The 19,486-nt window shown below is 40.7% G+C and overlaps 1 protein-coding gene across 3 annotated transcripts in view; it reads left to right on the top strand.

Moving 5' to 3' along the window:
* Nucleotides 1-489: 489 nt before the first annotated feature.
* ALKBH8 (alkB homolog 8, tRNA methyltransferase) overlaps nt 490-19,486 on the top strand; it is a 44,540-nt gene continuing 25,543 nt past the window's right edge. Inside the window, exons 1-9 of one of the 3 annotated variants that reach the window (XM_041414698.1) lie at nt 490-516; nt 5,101-5,233; nt 5,575-5,649; nt 6,086-6,226; nt 8,132-8,372; nt 9,497-9,628; nt 10,487-10,582; nt 11,917-12,021; nt 15,594-15,664. In XM_041414698.1, the coding sequence (XP_041270632.1) occupies nt 6,095-6,226; nt 8,132-8,372; nt 9,497-9,628; nt 10,487-10,582; nt 11,917-12,021; nt 15,594-15,664 (777 nt within the window). In that variant the 5' untranslated portion in view covers nt 490-516; nt 5,101-5,233; nt 5,575-5,649; nt 6,086-6,094. Of the gene's footprint in view, nt 517-2,547; nt 2,612-5,100; nt 5,234-5,574; nt 5,650-6,085; nt 6,227-8,131; nt 8,373-9,496; nt 9,629-10,486; nt 10,583-11,916; nt 12,022-15,593; nt 15,665-19,486 lie in introns of those variants that run through there. The other 2 variants (XM_041414707.1, XM_041414715.1) reach the window with 2 other exon arrangements.

Below are 19,486 nucleotides of genomic sequence, written 5' to 3' on the forward strand. Positions count from 1 at the left end.
CTGCTCCTCACAGCACTTGTGCTCCAGACCCTTCCCCAGCTCCGTTGCCCTTCCCTGGACACGCTCCAGCCCCTCAATGTCTTTCCTGCAGTGAGGGGCCCAGAGCTGAGCACAGCATTGGAGCTGTGGCCTCGGCAATGCTGAGTACAGGGGGACGGTCACTGCCCTGCTCCTGCTGCCACACCAGGGCTGATCCAGGCCAGGGTGCCATCGGCTTTCTTCGCCACCTGGGCACACCCTGGATCACGTTCAGCTGCTCTAGATCAACATCCAGGTCCTTCCCCAGCCTGTGGCGCTGCCATGGGTTGTTGTGATCCAAGTGCAGGACCTGGCACTTGGCCTTGTTGAATCTCAAAGCCTGGCTTCCGTGACCAGTAACAAAGCGACAGACATCTGCAGTCGCTAAATCCCCCGACGCCGGCGCTCCGCGGGCAGCGGGGCGGGCCGGTGCCACGACGGCGCGGCGGGGGCGGTGCCGGGGCCGGGTGCCCGCCCCGTCATGGCCGCTTCCTGCAGGTAAACGCGCCCGCCGGGCCGGGGCTGCAGCGTCTGGGCCTCGCAAGGGTCTGGCTGGGAACGGGGAGCCGCGGGAGCGCAGGTGGCCTCTGCTGCCGGTTCTCCTCCCCTCCTGTCCTCGCCGTGCCGCCCTGTGCGGGGAGCAGAGCCCGCGGCGGCCTGGCCGCGGCTCCGGCTCCATTTCTGTCCCTGTCTGGACGAGGTGGTGTAAGGGGGAGAAGGCCAAGTCAGCCCCTACGTCTGCCTCATAGCTTTTATAGCCTCCCCTGTGTGTGCTCAGGGCAGAGCAGAAGGGATGCTGCTGTGAGGGTGGTGAGGCCCTGGAACAAGTTGCCCAGGGAGGCTGTGGGTGCCCCAATCCTGGCAGTGTTCAAAGCTTTGAGAAACCTGGTCTAGTAGGACGCGTCCCTGCCCATGACCCAGGGTTAGGACTGGTTGATCTTTAGGGTCTATTCAAACCCTTAATATTCTGTGATTCTAAGACGCGCTCCTGTGGTTATTCCTGTTGTCGTTGCTGTTTGCGGCGAGTGCCCAGAGCCGGGGGTTTGCGGGGTGTCGGTGGGAGGGAGGTTTGGTGCTGGCTGTGCCTGGCAGAGGTGGGATGGGACAGCCGCGGGGACATGCCGGTGCCTGGCAGAGGTGGGATGGGATAGCCGCGGGGACGTGCCGGTGCCTGGATGTGCGGCTGCCTTCAGGCTCTTAAATCTCGCCTGAGGGCCTCCCGAATGTACTCTTTCCCCCGGATGTTTATGTGAATACTGTGTCCTTATATTTTTGTTGTGGTGTGTCTGTGGCACAAAACCAAGCCTAAAGTGAGTAACAAAGATCCCAGCTTATCCCTGATCGCGGCGCTCCCTCTGCCGACAGCCGCCGCTCTGCTCTGCCCGGCCGCCAGGTACTGAAAAATAGTTTTCGGAAGCGGCTTCTACAGCAAACGAGCTTCGTGCATTGCATTACAGCTTTACATTAGCCTCTGTAGTAACTTCAGGCCAGTTTTGTAATGTGCGTGTAACCTTAGCTCATGTTGCAAGGGGAAACCGTTTTCGGTGTGTATTTTCAGGAGATAATTTTCAAAAATACTTATTGTAAAACTAGGTGGTAACAGTAATTAATTGAACAGTGGATTAACCTTTTTTCTTCTGCAGTCATGTTGGCCTTTCTAAAGGAGGTGTGGGATCCTAGCAAATGAAGTTTCCTACTTCTATACAGTTGAGTGTGATTCCTTTATTCAGAAATCAGGGCAGACTTGGTTTCTGTGCCTGCCTAATTGAGCCACTGGTAATTGTGAAAAGTGCCATTCACTTTTGTTAAAATTTTTAAAAGTTTAATAGTAATGAAAATTGTAGTGAAAATAGTAATAAAAATTAGGACAATAAGAGACAATAAAAAGCAAAGAATTACGGACTTCCGGGTACCTGGCACTCCACCAAAAGACACACCTTGCTAACAAAGGATTACCCCTTAAAAGCAATAGCCTATTGCATATTCATATATCTCATACATTATTCAAACATTCCTTTAAAACTAGGGTGGTTCTGCTTAATTTTACCTTCCCCCCCCCCATATTGTAAATCAGTCTTCTTGGTTCCTTGAAGTCTGAGCTTTCCTGATAAGGAAGCAGTAATTCTTCTCTTGGGATCTTGGTGTCTGTTGCTGTTATCTCTATCCAGATAGGATAATGTGAAAAATTTCTTGATTATCTTTCCCATTCCTTGAGCTAGTTACAAAAAGTATCTTGTATCACATAGTTTCTATATTATGCTATCACCTAAAAACTATATTTACCACACTACTTAAAAGAGATTAATACAGCATAACTTTCCAACATAATTAATTATTAATTTTAATATTAGTAAAGTATTAATTTTAATATTTATGGAAAGCCAATATTATAATATGTATCTATAACAGTAATGACACAACAGACAAGACACCGAGTTTAGACCTGGTTCAGACAGAGACCAAGGGAATATTCTGCTGTCTCAGCTGTGCAGGTATTACTGTTCAAGATGCTTTCAGAAGCTGCAGGCACCAAAGTGTTGCTGGCAAGCATGATACAGCACATCAGGAAGGTCTTCAGCTTCTTGAGTAGCAGGTTAGAGGCTGAATGTTGTGGGCTAGGTCATCTCTGCATGCTGTTTAGACAGCTGAGTCACACCTCAGCTGTCCCTTGTTCAGTTGTTATGAAAGGATAAAAAGTAGTCTTTCAGCTTCAGTTTCTGTGCTAGTTTAACAAATATTGCGGCTTGACTTCTTTTGCCTGGAGAATGTGGGCGTTTGTGAGGACCTGACTGAAGGCCTGACTAAACTCAGAAGTGCTTTCCCCAGAGATCAGGTGAAGTCTTTCAATATGTAGAGGTGTAGATGTTATGGGAGAGGCCTGACCCTTTCAGTTTAAAGTCCTCTGTTCTGCAGGCTGCATGACAGTGCTCTGACTGCTATGGGTGATGTGCATAGCCTCCATGTTTTTCCATCAAAATCCAATTTGCCTGGTTCCAAAGTATTAGCCTGTCCTGTATTTTCGCTCTCTTTCTGTAAACTCACCAAGCCAAAGATGTGTCACTTTCCTATGGAGTAGTTTGGGATTGCCTGGCACCATCCCAGAGGACCCTGTGCATGTGTAGGCTGTAAAGATGTGGGCCTTTGTTCATCTGTGTGTGCCAAATAAGGTGGCAAAAGGTGTGGCAAAAGGCCAAGCCTTTTGGAGCCAATTGTGTAGATGGTGATGCTTAGGGATGTAGGGTTTAGTGGTAGACTTGGCAGTTCTGGATTAACAGTTGAACTCAGCCTTACAGGTCTTTTTTAACCTAAATGATTTTTTGATTCTGTGTAATCTTATAATTGTACAGCTTGGTCATAGCAGGCTTCCTGAAGGAGCCTGCAAGTCATCTGACTCTTGGTAAGGGTAACCCATTAGATGCACTTAGGAGAATTTACTTAATAAAAACTTTTTGTGCTTCTTTTCATGAGACTTTTATTTTTGCTCTCTCATTTACCTTGGTTTCTAATTATCTTATGATTTTGGGTGTTGTTTTTTTAGTGTGGAGTTTTTTTGTTTGTTTTTTGTGTGTGTGTGTCTCACTGTGCTTTTTTTTGGTTTAAGTAAGTTTGAGATTTTTTGATCGTATTTAACTAATGAAGGTTAAGAGGACCATTGCTCTCTGTGTTTTTAACACTTTGTTGATTAAGTGAAGAATCTTACTTTGAACTGTTTTGAGCTATTTGTCTTCAGAAGGGAGAATGTTTTCAAATAAAGAGCTGTGGCCTGTTTGCAAGTGTGCCATTAGGAAGGGAAAATGATTATTTAAGAAGGTACCAAGAATTTGAGGAAGGGAAGGGAAAAAATCAGAGTATAAAATAGGCAAAAAGCCCCTAATGAACACTGTTGCTTTAAAGGGAAATGGCAGACAGTTCCTACACATCTGTAATAAAACTTATTTTGCAGAGATCAAGATTGATTCCATAACCCATTGATATTTTCAGCCTCTACACTTCATTTCTGACGTCACGTGAAATAATTGTTGTAGTAGTCTTCTCCTTTTTCTGACACTCTGCCCTGTTTCAGTTTTGTTACTTGTGAGATTTTTGTCTTAGGCATCTTGCCTCCACTGCATGTGAGCATGGTTGTGATTGAATTCTCTCTAAGAGATCCTAGGAAATGCCAAGAGTCTAATGGTGGTAGAATGGATTTTGGTGCTGAGTAATTTATTAAGTGTTTTTTGGTTTTTACTTTTTTTTCCCTTTGGTCAGGCTGAGATATAAATGTGATCTTTATGTGGTCAGACGTGTAAAAACTTGAATAATGCTAGGACGTCTGGGTTCAAACTGTTACGGCCTTGCATGTGCAACCTCAAACTTGTTAGCAGGCATCTGAAACCATATCAGGAGAGAGCTGTTGATGCCCACCGTGCCAGTAACTTGCCATGTGTGCTGGAAAGTGTTGTTGACAAGGGTTTCAGTTAATTTAAGACCAATGTAAAATTGTGTTTGAGAATGGAAGAGGAATGGTAGGAGGATGAACTAGTAAGTGGAAAGGAAGAGCCAAAAGACTGAGTGTTCTTTGGCAGCACTGATCCTGCTCCTTTTTGGAGGATTAGAATCCTTTATTGCCACAGAGTGCCTTTGTCATTCTGATTCTCTTTAAAGATTTTTGATTTTGCTTGTGCAGTGCAGCTAAAAGTTGTGCAGGTTGATGATGGTAATGCTGCAGCAATCACAGGGAATACATACAGCTCCTGTGCAACACTTCAATGTTTTATAACAATTTTACTAGCATATCAGTGCTTGTTTAAAAATTTTTTTGCCAAGTCATTCAACACAAAGTTGTAGCAAATACTAATATGAGGGGTTTTTTACCATTTTTTTACCATTTTTTGTGGTACATTTTCATATTATCATGGTTGTGTCTGCAGTTTAGGTACTGGGAAGCAGCTCTGCAGTCATGCAAGCCAGAAGGCATGCAAGTGGATGAGTGACTGTTGGGGCAGTGGACAGAGTTAAATAATTACATATGGGGAGATTGACCTAGTTTTGCTTTGTTTTTTTCCCTTAAAAATAACTGAAACAAAACTATTTTTTTGACAGGAACAGAAGATGGAAGGATTGTTGCCAGGTTGGTGATGATAAAAGAATGGAATAGGACAGACAGTTGCAATTGGATTGTCCAGCTATACTGTTAGGATTTTTGGCAAAGAAGAGAAGATACTCTAAAATACAGGTAAGGGGTTATGTTATAGGGAGAGATAAAGTCAAACTGCATCAATGTCTGAGAGCTTTGTCGTAATCATACGTGAGATCTGGACTCCTCCCTTGGATTTGAAGGAATTAAAAAAAATAAAGGAAAAGAATATAGGCTTAAAGAAATGTGGGAAGGTGCTATATGACCAAAAGTGGCAAAAGATGCAGCAAAACCTGGAGAATACCAGTGACCTTTAAGTACTCACTGGTTGGCAAATTCTGTGTTGCTATGAAATTCAGTATTTAATACATACATACATACATACATATATATATATGTGTGTATGTATGTACACAGTTTTCTTTTCCTTCGCACAACAGGAATCTGATTTTCATTAAGTTTGGGAGATGCGGTAAATGATACATGGAGCATCCTAGTTGCTTGCTCTAGGACGTGTAAGTACTGCACACATTTTTCTACTCTCAAGAAAGGCAAGTTTGGCCAAATGTCACACTTGATTGCAATTAGGTTAAAGGAGCCAAACATTTAATCTCCAGCTGAAGCATTTGGTGAGGCATGAGAATAACTGAGAAGCTGAGACAATACGAATCTCATGTCAGTTTCACACATAATTCTTTTCTCATGTTCTGCTCTGGAGAGACTGTAGAGAGAAGGAAATCAGCTCAAATTACTGTATGAAAACAGGAGGGGCAGACAGGTTAAAACCCACAAATGGATCTAGTGATACTGTGAATGTGAATAAAGGAGTGAAGAGGAAGAGAAAAATGGAAACTGAAATCAAGCATCATAGCAATTTTTTAAAGCTTTATTTTTGGGAGAGATCCTTTTCAAGTAGGACACTCACTATGCGTTGTTATTTCTGCTTTCCAGAACACCAGTATGGAAGCTAAAACCAGTGAAGATAATTTGAAAGTCCAGAAAATTAAGAAGAAGGTATTGAGGAAGCAGGTCAGAGCTCAGCATACATTGATGAGACATGAGGGCATCAAGTGCGTCTCCCATGCCACACAGGTGACTGGTAGTTGTGATTTTGATGGTAGTGTTAAAATGCTGCTTATCTGTGTTCTCTTCTCACATGTGTCTTGTGTAAAATGCAGTTTTTAAAAATGGACTTCCCAAGATTGAGGATTTTCTGTGCTTCTTTGATTTCAAAGCAGAACTGTACTTCAGCAGTTCAGGGTCTATGGAGAGACTTTGGCCTTTGGATAAGTTTTTTTTAACCTGAAACAGTAGTTGCTTGGGTTGAGGAGGAGGAGGAAGCATTGGAAATGCTATTGAAGTAGATAAACTTTTATTCTCTTTCTCTGTGGTTTCTTTTATTTTCCTCAGGCTTTTAACTTTCGTGCCTTTATATCTTCCATGGTTCTCTGTCAAGTGTAATTGGTCTCATCTAAGCTCCCCGTTTAAAACATGTCTATCTGGGAAATCTTTTCCGTGTTGTTTTTTTCCTCTAAACATTTAAGGCTGTGGTTCTGTGGGAATTGAGCTGGTTGGCTGACTTGGAGCTATTTAAATGGGGACAGCTTTCTCTTTCTTTGCAGAAAAGAGATCTAGCAGAAAGCTACTTAGATTTTTGATTTGTTGTGTTCTGCCACACTAGAGTTATAGCAGATGAGAGAATGACCTCACAGATACTGATGTAGCAAAAAGTGACAGGAACTTGCAGACAGAAAGGGAAGTTAGAGTTTCTAATTTCCCTCTCTCATTTTTGAGGAAGTACAAATGGCTTGAAACACTGTAGAGCAGTATCATATTACCCTGTTTACCCATTTACCCATTTACTTGTTCATCCTGATCCTGAAAATTCTTGCCATTCAAATATGGAAACATCAGTTAGATCTTTATACATTTTTGTAATAAAATTTGCTTTAATTTTTGCTCAGATTTCAGACAAACTATGGACAGATGTTAATGACTCAGCAATCTTGTTTATATTGTAAACTCTTTAGAACAAAGACTGTGTTTTTCTAGTGTTGCTTGGAAATGGGTCTGTAATTTGAGACTTGTTCCCCTTGAAACTGTGCCAGGTACCAAATGATCCATCTAGTCTATCCAAAGAGTAATTTTGGGGTCCAGCAAGGTCCTTATTAGTGACAGAACATTTGAATAAGTAATATGTGAAACAGAATCATAGTGCTAGTGGTAAACTTGTGTCAGGAATGTAGAAAATACTTCCAGGCTTTGTGCAAGAGTCTGACTATCTCTAAATTACATCATCAGTTGCTGCATGTGCTGCAGCAATTGTGTAGTGGGGTCTTTGTAGATTAAGTGAAAGGAGTGGTTTGAACCTCTGTATGTCCTTTACACACATGGGTCTCTTCATCAATAACCTTCCAGAAAATAGCAGTAATTAATAATGAGGTAAATCTTGAAAAATATGATCCTTGGCAGACAGTCTAATGCAGCACTTAGAAGAGATGTTAACAGAACCTTTACAATAGGCATAATCACGGCAGTGCTCAGTGTATAATTTTATTTTTAATGACCCTCCTCTTCAGTTCTAAACCTAATTTTCTGGGTTTTTTTTAGAGAAATGAAATGCTGTTGTTTGAATTAATTGAACACTTTTCCCAGCTGTTCCAGAAACCTCCAAAATTATGTGTGCCAGTGCCACTGTTTGCTTGCAGTACACTTGTCACACACATGCCACTTCAAAGTGTGCATTAACTGAGGAGGTGTTTCTGATAGAGGTTGCAAGGCTTTCAGCCACACCATGTGCTGGGCAAGCAAAGGTTGCATTAGCCTTGTATAACAAGCTCGTGGAAATGTAAATATCTTGTGCAGAATACATAAAAGAGTGCTCATGGATTTAATTTTTCTTTATAGTGCTGTTCTCCTGGTAAAATGTTAGTTTCAAATGAACCAACGATAGTCACAAATTCTTTATGTTTTGTTTTTTCGTTCTTTTCCAATTAGAGCCTGGTTATTGCCAATGCTGGTCTTGGTAATGGGATGAGTAGACAGCAATTGCTCAGAATACTAGAAGAATATGGAGCAATGGAAACACTCTTAATGCCACCAAATAAACCATACTCATTTGTGAAATACAGAACAACAGAAGAAGCCAAGAAAGCCTTTAATTCCCTTAATGGAAAGGAAGTAACATTGGAAGACTGTGACCAAAACATTGTTCTATATATTAATTTTGTGGAAAAAGGTACAGTTTTTTTGCTCTCCTATATATCCAGCTTCCTGCATACTGCTTCCTTTTGCTTTTACTTCCTGGGTTGTAAATATAGGTAAAAGCACACTAGTTTTCCTAAGCAGACACAGAGAATGAAAGCTAGAATCTGAGATTCAGGACATAAAATAATCTTTGCTCCTTGTATTCCAGGTTAGGATACTCTAATTTCAACTCTATTACTTGGAACCAAAAGGGGAATAAAGGTCTGAGTAATTTCCTGACCATTCAATACTGCACATGAAGGTTTTGTGATTAAGGAGCCTGGAGAATCTCTGGACAGTTCATTGGATTTCTTGTGTGACCCTAGTTTTGCAATCTCCTATCTCAGCTCCAGGAAGAAAAATATGCACAATGAAATTTCTGTCGTTTTGTTTCCCCTTCCCGTCAGTATTTTTTTTCCCCAGTTTTTGGCTGATTATAAGCTATTTATTACAAGAACTGTTGCTCTTTCTGTGAGCTTTGATAGTGCCTAGCAAAAAGGGTTCCTGGTGTTGGTCTGTACATTCTGCTAGCAGATAGCTTTTTTTGAACTCTTAGGATAGCAAACTGAATGTCCCAACATCAGTGATGTTTTACTTTCACCTATACCTGTTGTTCTGTACTCCATATTTGTACATATTTGATTACAGAGTACTCTCTGTTGGTGGAAGCAATCTGCTGATGTGATAACTCACTAAAATTCTACAAATTTAAAATGAAATTCAGGTAGAACCTGAAGTGATTGGGAAATTGTGTTTACCATTATTTTTACAGGAAAGCCACAAGAAGTTTTTTGTTTGGGTAGTGTAAAGTCTTGTTGTACAGGAAAGCCACAAGCTGCTTTGTGTTTGAATAGTGTAAAGTCTTGTTTGTCTTACGCAGTAAAATTTTAGAAAGCGCTTCAATGATGCAAAACTCGGGCCTTACTTACCCTGTTTTGTCATGACAAAAAGGGATTGTTCTTTCTCCAAATAAGACCACAGTGAGGGCTCCATTGTATCACTAAACATTTCTACAGCTGTGCTATGTTCTCATACAAAATAATTATATCTCCGTAGGGAACACAGGTTTTATTTCTCCAAAGAGTAACAAAATTCTCTTTTTTTCATATACCTCAGTTTCCTTGCAAAAGGCTGTTCCTACAAGCTTGCCTCCAGGCTTAATGGTAATTGAAAAGATTATTTCTCCAGAGGAAGAAAGGAGGATGTTGGAGAGTATTGACTGGAAAGGAGATGAAGATACTCAGAATGGTGGGTACAACTATAGGAATCTAGGCATTCTGTACTTTTATGCTGTTTTTTTTCCTGCAGTTTCAGGTTACAGAAAGTCTGCATCTCGGGAAATGTATTGTCAGAAATGAATCTGTGGCTGCTCTTAGCATTTTAGAAATTGGGTCTTGTACTGAAAGTGATCAGTTCCTTGGGACAAGTGATCTGAATTGATATGCTAGAATGGATTTACTTGAATAACAAACCTGCATCCGGAGACAATTAAAGACTTCTTTATGTGTCTTGTGCCAAGTACAAGACTGTTTGTATTTTGGTGTCCAATTGAAGAGCTGTGTCTTTTATGTGAAAAAAATAACTTAGGCATACATTCTGGATGCTTTTCCTTGAGCTTTTGGAGTTAAATCCTTCAATAAATGAATTATTGGAAATCACTTCAAAGTTCCTGTGTAAATTTGTTCCGTGGAGCAACACGAAAGGTTATGCTGACCTTAGCTAATGTGTAACTTGCTGATTAATGAGAATGATGGATCTTGATGTATCTGTAGGGTATTCATCAGGTGTAAATTCAGAGATCAGGGCAAGAAAAAGATGCAATAAGCATGGCTCAAAAAAATTGGTATTCCCTGCTTCTTGCATATACAAAACCACCATCCCTTTGACTCAGAACAGCAGTGAATGTGATGCTTAATGAATTACAAAAGATAATAAGCAGAAGGGTGTGCGTGAAGAATGAGGGTCACATACAATGGTTAACTGGCTAATTAAAGAACGCTTAGGCTTAACAGGTAGGATGGAATAGGGAAACATGGTAAATTGCCTGCAATGTTTCATGCAGTCTTATGTAGTCTAATCTTACTTTAAAGTTATGTGTTTTTACAGCCCAGAAGACTTTAAAGCATAGAAGAGTAAAGCATTTCGGATATGAGTTTCACTATGATAACAATAATGTTGATAAAGACAAGCCATTACCTGGAGGTGAGAACTTCCCTATTAAACTGTGCTTATTTTGCACCAATGTTTGAACCATTATATAAAGCCTTTAAGCCTTGCTGAGTTATGGCTGTGAGAGTCTGGTTAAAGGAGAGCCTTTGCTGTATTTTAAGCACACACAAAAGTGCTTTTGAATTTTGAGATTCATTCCAAATTATTGTTAGTGGTTTAAGCTTGTTGTCCAGTCACTTGGAGCCAGAGGTTGCTGCCCTTTGTTGAGCTCTGGTCAACTAAGACTTTTTGGATTGTAATTGTCACTCCTTTTTAGCTTTTTGTTCCATAAAACAATTGTGTTACGAATTGCATATTAATTTATTTGGGGGATGTGACGTATGTTGCTGTATATATTTATCTCAACCAGCTTGAAGCTTGCTGGTTGCACACTGAAATAAAATTTCCTTTGCTCTGAAAGCAATTTTGTAAAGGTTTCAATAACTCATATTGGTAGTTGAAAGCTGTGAGTCAGAGCAAAGCAAGTGAGTCATCTTGTAGATTTAAAAATAGTAAAATAGGAGAGTTAAATTTTTGTAAAACTTGAAGGTGTTTAAAGGTGGTGCATGTGTACTGGGGTGGATGTGGCATGCAACAGAAGGATTCTGGTTATCTTCAGATTTTAACTGTGAAGCTATATCATTGTAAGGAGATTGATATGTGAATTGTTTTCTAATCTCATAGACTGTTTTATGTGTGAGAAAAGCATAAACACTTCTTGGGAGAAAACAAGAATAAAAATCAGTAGATTCATGGAAGGGATAGTAGTAACATGTTTGTTGGTGTTACCTTCAGCAGAATTTTTCAATCAAGTCCTCAGGTTAAGTAGCAAACCAAAGCTTCAGTGGAGGACTGTGCCTTCCATTCCTGTTTCAAGACCAGCTTAACTTCAGCAGATATTTTGGTGATATTTGATGTAATTCAATAACAGATTTCCAGGGAATAAAGTTTTTAGAGAGGTCTCTGCACAACTGACTCTGCATTATAATTTTGACTGCATCTTCTTTATTGTAATTGGTAAAAACCTTTCCTCTGATTTGATGTGGTTTGATTTATGTGTAGAGATACTTCAGTTCGCATTTGTAAGGAGTAATCTGTTTCTGAATGCAGAGGCCTTGGAAGAATGGCCTTTGTAATTTTCAGATCTTCAAGAGTATTGGACTTGAAGTTTAGGGCCTCAGTTCTGATGTGTGTGTTAGCAGCAGATGCAGTGTAATCATCATTAAAGATGGATTTGCATGTATATGAAACTACTTCTGTGTATTTCCTAGTTATATTTATTGTAAAAAGCTGTCCTGTCTTGTTTACAGTTCTCTTTCTATAACTAGGTCTTCCTGAAATTTGCAACCCATTCTTGGAGAAGTGCTTAAAGCAGGGATATATCAAACATAAACCTGATCAACTGACTGTAAATCAGTATGAACCTGGACAAGGTAAGTTCATTTGTCCCTCAAAAATTTTGAACTCTTTCTTTTACATAGTGGTTTAGCTCTGGTAGATAACTAAGCACCATGCAGCTGCCTGCTCACCCCCCTCACTGAGGCAGAGAAGACAATTGGAAGTGAGGATACTCATGGCTTGAAAGCAGGACAGTTTAGTAAGTTAAAAAAAAAAGCAAACAAAACAGAGGAAGACAAGTGATGCTCAGCTACTAGCCAATCCCAGCTCAGCCAGTCCCTGAGTAATGACATCCCTGATAAATGTCACCCTTAGTGTTAATACTGATCACAATGTCATATGATCATGTGGAATATTCTCTTGGTCACATGGGGTCAGTTGTCCCAGCTGTGTGCCCTCCCAGCTCCTTGTGCACCCCCAGCTGACTTGCTCATGGGGAAACATGAGAACCATTAGAGACTTTGCTGTGTAAGCACTGCTTAGAAAGAGGGGAAACATCCATGTATTATCTACACTGTTTTCATCACAAATCCAAAGCATAGCACTGTATAGGCACCTGTGGAGCAAATGAACTACATAACAGCCAAACCAGTACAACTTCACTAAGAAGCAGGAGAGTGTAGCATCTAACTGTGGAATGGTGTAGGAACAGGATTTAAGCGCCTGCTTAGTGTAGTTCTGTGACCAGAGATGCTTTGAGTCAAAACTAAAGTCTTAATACTGGTTTCTGCACATGGAAACATAGATTTAGAAATGCAGGTTTTGATACCACTGTTATGGAACATGATGGTGTTTGAGTCCAAGGTCATGATTTGAAAACTAACTGTAAAACCTATAGGAATAAATAGTCATATTTGGTCTTCTAGTTAAGTGCATTTTTTTGCTCCAAACTTGTATTGCTTCCTGTAATGTGCATACAGTCTCCAAGAAATTGAGACTCTCCTGCTGTTAGTACATATGATATAATGTTAGTGCATGTGATATATGGAGTCTTCAGTATGATGCAAGCAATGTTCCCTTATCCTAGAAGTAAGGAGTTACTGTATTTTTGTATTTTTTCCCAAACTGGAGGCTTCTGAAGGAAAAAAAGCTTCTAATCACACTTGTAGGGAACTGTTGCAGTGTGCTTTTATACTTTGTAATACTTTGTAATAGTTTTGATTTTGTATCCCCTTATTCTCCCCAGATGATGTACCCCTTTTTGTACCCCCTTCCTCTACCTGTGTAACCATTCTCCTGTGTTGAGATCATCCCCCAAATCCCTGCCCTGGCTCTCTGTCAGTCACTCAGCATCCCATCCCTTCTATCCAGATCTGTCAGTCAAAGCCGTCGAGTGATTAGCCCGAAGCCAGGGGTCAGCCCCCCAAGGATGATGTTATACGCTATCCCAAATGTCCATCCCCTAAGGCTGCATCCCTGGAGGGTCTTTATTGGTCAGCAAATGTATCTACCCTCGGTTTCCTCCCCCCCTTTAAATGTAACCTCGAGACTCCTTTGTCTCACTCTGAGCACGGCGCACCCCTGAGGAGTGGGGCCCCCTGGGGAGCTCCAAGTAAACCTTGGACTGGCCCCTGCTTGAGAGTTGGCCTTTTACCCTCCACCGATGTCTCCTTTGTCTCTTCTGCTGCAAAGGTGACTAGCCTAGCCGCCCTCAGTACCCTCGGGGCACCAGAGAGTGTCCCCCCGCTGTCGGTCACTTCGGGGCTGCCGACCCGGGACTGGCTGGGGTTCACTGGGAGGCACCCAGAGAGACGGAGACAGGGAACAAATCACGTGCTGTACTTTTTGCTAAGCTTAGTCATCAAGGTTAAGTATCTGGCTTGCTTTCCAGGGTGAGTATCTCATTTGTCCTTAGGAAGAAAGAACAATGGCTTTACTCTCAAAATTAATGTCTGGCAGCTATTACAGCGTCTGCTGAAGAAGGGTCTGAAAAGCTGATGCTGTTTGTTTGTGTATCTGACAATCTGTTAAACTGATACAGTTGTATATTTCTGGCTGGGACATCTGAGGAGATTAGTTAGAATTGGACATGTCTATCAAGAATGGAAGCAGGTTTTTTTGAAAAATCAAACAAAAACCCAAGCCCAAAGCAAAATACCCTTTCTTAAGTGCAAATCGTTAGGATATGAATGAGCACAGAGCACAGTCAGATTAATACTGCCTGCATCCTGGATCTGAGCCATTTTTTCACTGGGAATTATACTTAAAATTTTAGAAAGTGAGTTATGGCTATGAGTATCTAAGCTGGAGGGGCCACACATAAGATACGTCAAATGAGGAGTGTGGGTCAGTGTGATCTTGGTTGAATTATTGGTGACAGTGTGGAGAGCTATCAGTGTTCTGCTGCACGGTGAATTGCACAGACTTCAGTGTGCCTCTTGAAGCAGAGCCTCAGTGCTTTGTACTGAGGCGAAGTTATGAGCCGTAGCAGACAGGTATCTATCTGTCCTTGGTTTTCAAGTCTCACTGATTTTCTGTCAGATTAAATGTTGGTCTCATAAAACACTTGTATTGTTTTAGCTGAAACTAATGGAATTCAGAATATTTACATCTGGATGTAAAATCTGCTGTATAATAAGGGTGCTTTGTAGAGCTGACTGACACATCAGAAAAAATTGTCTTCAACTTAAGAGTTCTCTACAGAGCCCAAAATGAACTTTGGTAGAATTTTTAATAAACAAATAAAAATGTTTCAGTTTGGATGGTATAGGAATGGCTCTGCCTCGGCCTGTAGTGGATCACAGGAAGGTGCAGTTGCAGTTCTCCCAAGCTGTCTGCTGTTCTCCCTTGCTCCACTGCTGCCTGCCGTTCCCCACCATGTGGTGGGATCTTGCTGTGGCATGCACACTGCTGTTCTAGCATTTGGCATTAAAATGTGTGACACAAGCTGCAGGGATTGGCAGTTTCTTTCCAATTAGCAGATGTGAAAGAAAAATCTAAACAAACCCTTAAAAATGACTGTCCTTTTGGCAATTCTCAGTTATGTGTATGCACTCATACACACACTGACAGATGCATTACCCAGGGGATAGCCTAGCAGTGATGTTGCTTTGCCTAGGAAGTGCAAAGCAGAGGCACACTTGATCCTAACAGTGCCTGCCTCTGAGGTAGCAGGTCCTAATGCTGAAGCTGAAATTCTTAATGCACTCATTTGCTTAGGAAAGAGGGATTTGAAATTACTCCTCTGTGAAGGGAGTGAGGAAGAAATATATTATCATGGATAAACTAAAGCCCAAAATCGCCATAGGTACCGTAAGTGTTGCTGCCGAGAGCTGCACTGCCTGCAAGGAGAGCCAAGTGCTTGAGCTTCTCTCTGCAGCAGGGAGTCATCCAGGAGTGAGCAAGGCCTTGGAGTAACCTGTACTATCTTCTAGGTATTTTTACTGATTATATAGGACACTTAGGTTAATTGTGTCCATCTAATCTGGGCATAAGACCGTTGCCCCAAATTGGAAGGCAATTCCCTTGTTTATATTCCCTTTCCATACAGACATCTGTAGAAATAGAGCTTACCAATGGAGATAGCACTCTGTTACTGTTGTTGTTATTATTATTACCATTACTGTATTCATTTTTTTGTTGTTTGTTTTTGATTTTTTTTTAACAGGAATTCCCCCTCATACTGATACACATTCTGCTTTTGAAGATGAAATAATCTCTCTCAGTTTGGGAGCTGAGGTAAACTTAATGTTTGCATATGGTCTGATGCTTTGCTGAGAAGTTCCATTTTTATATTGTTAGTTTGATTTTCCATGGTGTCTGTCCACATTCATCTGAGCTTTATTTTTAAGTATGAAAGGTGGTGTGATATGCTAATTAAATAAGTAAATGCAATATGATGTTGTCACTGTAAAATTTTCCAGTGATATCAATGATTTTTAAATCTTGGTATCCAGGTCTCCATTGATCTTCCTTCATCTTTATTTCATACTTTAATTTCACATATTCTCAGTACTGCAGCCCTGGGCTTTCTTATCCTTTCCATTCCAATGAAAAGGGTGACTCTGGCACAGATGCTCTGTTACTTCACTGATGTAACACCATAAGCAGTGCATTCCTGTGTTATTGTATTGCAGCATACCTCAGCACACCTTGATGGTCTCAGAGATGGCCAAAAATACAGTGATGTTAATCACATGAAAAATACAAATCTTTCTGGGAACTGGTCTGCATGGAGCATTTTGAAGCTATAAAAGGTTGGAATGTGTACATTTCAACCACGGACACAGCCAGACTTGGACCATTTCTAGATATTTCAGGCATAGGCATTGGATTACAGCCTGTTAGGTTTCTCACAAATTTCAGTGCCTTTTCCTAATGGGCCATAAATACACTTTTCAAGTGCAGGCAATAAAACACAGATGTAGTTAAACAAGACAGTGGCCCATGAAATGCTCTGTTATTTATGGTTTTTCTTTCTAGAACTTGTACAATTGTTTATGATTTCTTCGTAGTTTTGTGCACGTAGCTCTTCATCTGATAGTAAAATGAAAATATTAGTTGCAGTAATATGTAATTTACCTATTTTAGGAGTGAAGCCCCCTTCTCTATTCCCATAATAAATAAATAATTAATAAATTAATAAATAATTGGACTTACACATACAGCATCAACTATTGGTGTCTTTATTTTCTTCTCTTTATTTTTCTCTCTGTAGGGTATTTTTTCCTATCTGAATGCATCAGGCTGCAGTGTGGTAAATGCATCAGGCTGCAATGTGGTGGAAAACATGCATAAAGCCATATGTCTTGTCCTTTCTTTCTTCTCCTCAACAGTAAATGCACACATTTAAATAAAAAGTGCCATAAAGATATAACCTTGCAACCCAGCTGATTCTGTATTCTATTTTGGAAATTGGCAGATACTTCAGAGGAAATAAAAGGAAGCAGAATGCCTCATTATACTGAGTAATGGAAAGAGCATTTCTTTCAATTGCATATATGCTTGTACCTCCAGGATCTGAGTTAGGCAGATCGTGATAATTAATAACTACAATAAATGCTTTGGCTTGTGAAAAAGAAGTCTGGCAGAATAGAGGACTGAGCACAAACACCCTCCTAGCCTGGTGACTTAGTTGTCACCACAGATTCTCAAACTTTTTGCATCATCTTCACAGACCAACAGGAGTGTTTAGGTTGGAGGGAATCTCTTAAGGTCATGTAGCTCAAGCTTCTGCTTAAGTAGGGTCAGCAAAAGTAGATTGTCCAAGACTGTGTCCGGTTGTGTTTTGAATGTTTATGCAGATGGAGACTCCAGAATCTCTGTAGGCAATCTTTTGCAGTATTTGACCTCTGTCACAGTAAAAATCCAAACTGTTTCTTTGTGTTGTGATGGAATGGCATGGGATTTAAATTGTGCCCGTTGTTTCTTGTCCTGTTCATGTACACTGTTAGGAAGAATCTGGCTCCTTCTTCTTCATTCCTTCCCATCAGTTATTTATACACTTTAATAAGAGCCAACTTCCCTAATCCTGAGCCATCCTTTGTCCAGGCTGATCAATCTCAACTCTCTCAGCATCCCTTTATGTAAAGATATTCCTTAATAATCTTTATGGCCCTGTCCTGGACTTGCTCCAATAAGTCCATGGCATTCTTGTAGTGGGAAGCCCAGTCCAGTTCCAGTACTGGACAGAGTACAAGAGATACCCTTTCACCAGGGCTGATAAATGAGAAAGGATCACCTCCCTTTACCAGCTGAGTGCTCTTCCTCATGTAACCCAGGATGCTGTTGGCCTTTTTTTCTCCAACAGTACATTTGTGGCTCATGTTCAACTTCTTATTACCAGCATCTCAAGGTCATTTTTGGCAAAGCTACTTTCTAGTTCATCAGCTGCCAGTGTGTGGTGCAGGACTTGGCACTTCTGTTTGTAGAAGTTCATGAGGTTCCTGTTGGCGGCAGTTGTCCAACCTGTCCAGATCCTTCAGAATGGTGGCACAACCATCTGATATCAGCCACTTGTCCTAGTTTTATTTTATCTGCAAACTGGATGTGTGCTCTGCCCCATCATCCAGGTCACTAGACCCAGTATCAATCCCAAGGGCAGTCCACTAGTGATGTTTAATTTGTTTCTGCCTGATTTATATTGAAAAAAAGATTATTGCCATGTATGTTCATCTTAAATATAAATAATTTTGAGAAATAAAGGCATGATTCTTCACTGCATTTGTCTTGCATCAGATAATCTACAGCAATCCAGGTTCTTAAACCTGTACAAAATGAGGTGGAAATGTAGGTGTGAGATCCTCTTTCCCATCTCAGTCTCATGAAACAGTTTTATCAAGAGGCACACAGTGTCCAAGTGGTGGCCGTGGTTTGTGTGATCCATTGTATTTTGAGGAGTCTACAAGATGGATTAAATTTGTTTTGAAGGAGGAAAATCTCATTATTGCTTTGCACTTCTGCCTATCTTATAAAAACTACTGAATAGTTAGAGGGCAAAGCAGTGCGAGGTGATTTGTCTTGTCCTATAATACTTCAGGAAAAGTGGGAGTCTCAGGCTAATCTTTTCTGTTTGTAATCCATTTCTTTGCCCTCTCCTGGGAAACAAGAGAATAAAATGAGACTTTTAGAATGTCCTGTGGGCTTATAATTGCATTTTATAAATCACAATATTCACTCTATCTTTAGAGGAGTTGATACACTGAAATTATTAATGAATATCAGTTTCAATGCTCTGTTATTGAATGCAACTTTGTTTTATTCAGAAATTGTCATACTAGGAAAGACAAAGCTATGTGGTAAATTTAGGTGAACAGTCTTCTATTAAACTTAATGGCAAATCATGTTCTGTATCCATAAATTTGAACAAAGTACTGCAAAACAGGGATCAGTTCTTTCTGTGGAGAATTTTGGTTTTATTTCAGTTAGGTGTTATTTTCAGTGCCTCCATTTGGTGTCTCTAAAGATATGCAGTTTTACAGTATTTCATCTTAGAAGCCTGGCCAAGTTTGCAGCTGTCTCAAAAGAGTCCTAATTTTAACCTGTGTTGAATTTCTCTTTGCAGGTTTGCTGCAGGAACTTGATCAATATTGAGATTTCTGTTTTTCCAGTTTTCCTAATTTGCCATTTTATATGCTGCAGTGTAATCCTTGATTTACTAAAACTTTAGAAACACAGAAGTAGCGTTTCTGTTATGAGCTATGTAGTGCTATGAACATATCCAACCCATAGAGGAATTTTCCCTTCCTGGCTGCAGATCTTACTCCCAGTCTAAGGTTACCAACACCCTGTAGTCCCTCCTTGTTAGGTCTGCCCTGCTGTGTCAGACTGCTGTGGGACATCCAGTGTGCCCTGCCAGAGAGCAAAGCCCAGTCACAGTTTGCTCAAAAGGGATGTTGGTTTGGCACAATATCCTGATTTATGTTGCTGTGTCCCATTTTCCTAAGATGCAGCCTCAGGCTTGTCATTCTCTTCTCCTTAGCTCTGCTTTTCCTTGCCTTACTCTGCTTCCTGTGTCTTGGGCTGGCAAAAGGCTGGTACAAACACAGAACTGCTGTGATG

Source organism: Onychostruthus taczanowskii, unplaced genomic scaffold, assembly GCF_017590055.1.
Source record: "Onychostruthus taczanowskii isolate IOZ18803 unplaced genomic scaffold, ASM1759005v1 scaffold105, whole genome shotgun sequence".
In the NCBI taxonomy this organism is placed as follows: domain Eukaryota; kingdom Metazoa; phylum Chordata; class Aves; order Passeriformes; family Passeridae; genus Onychostruthus; species Onychostruthus taczanowskii.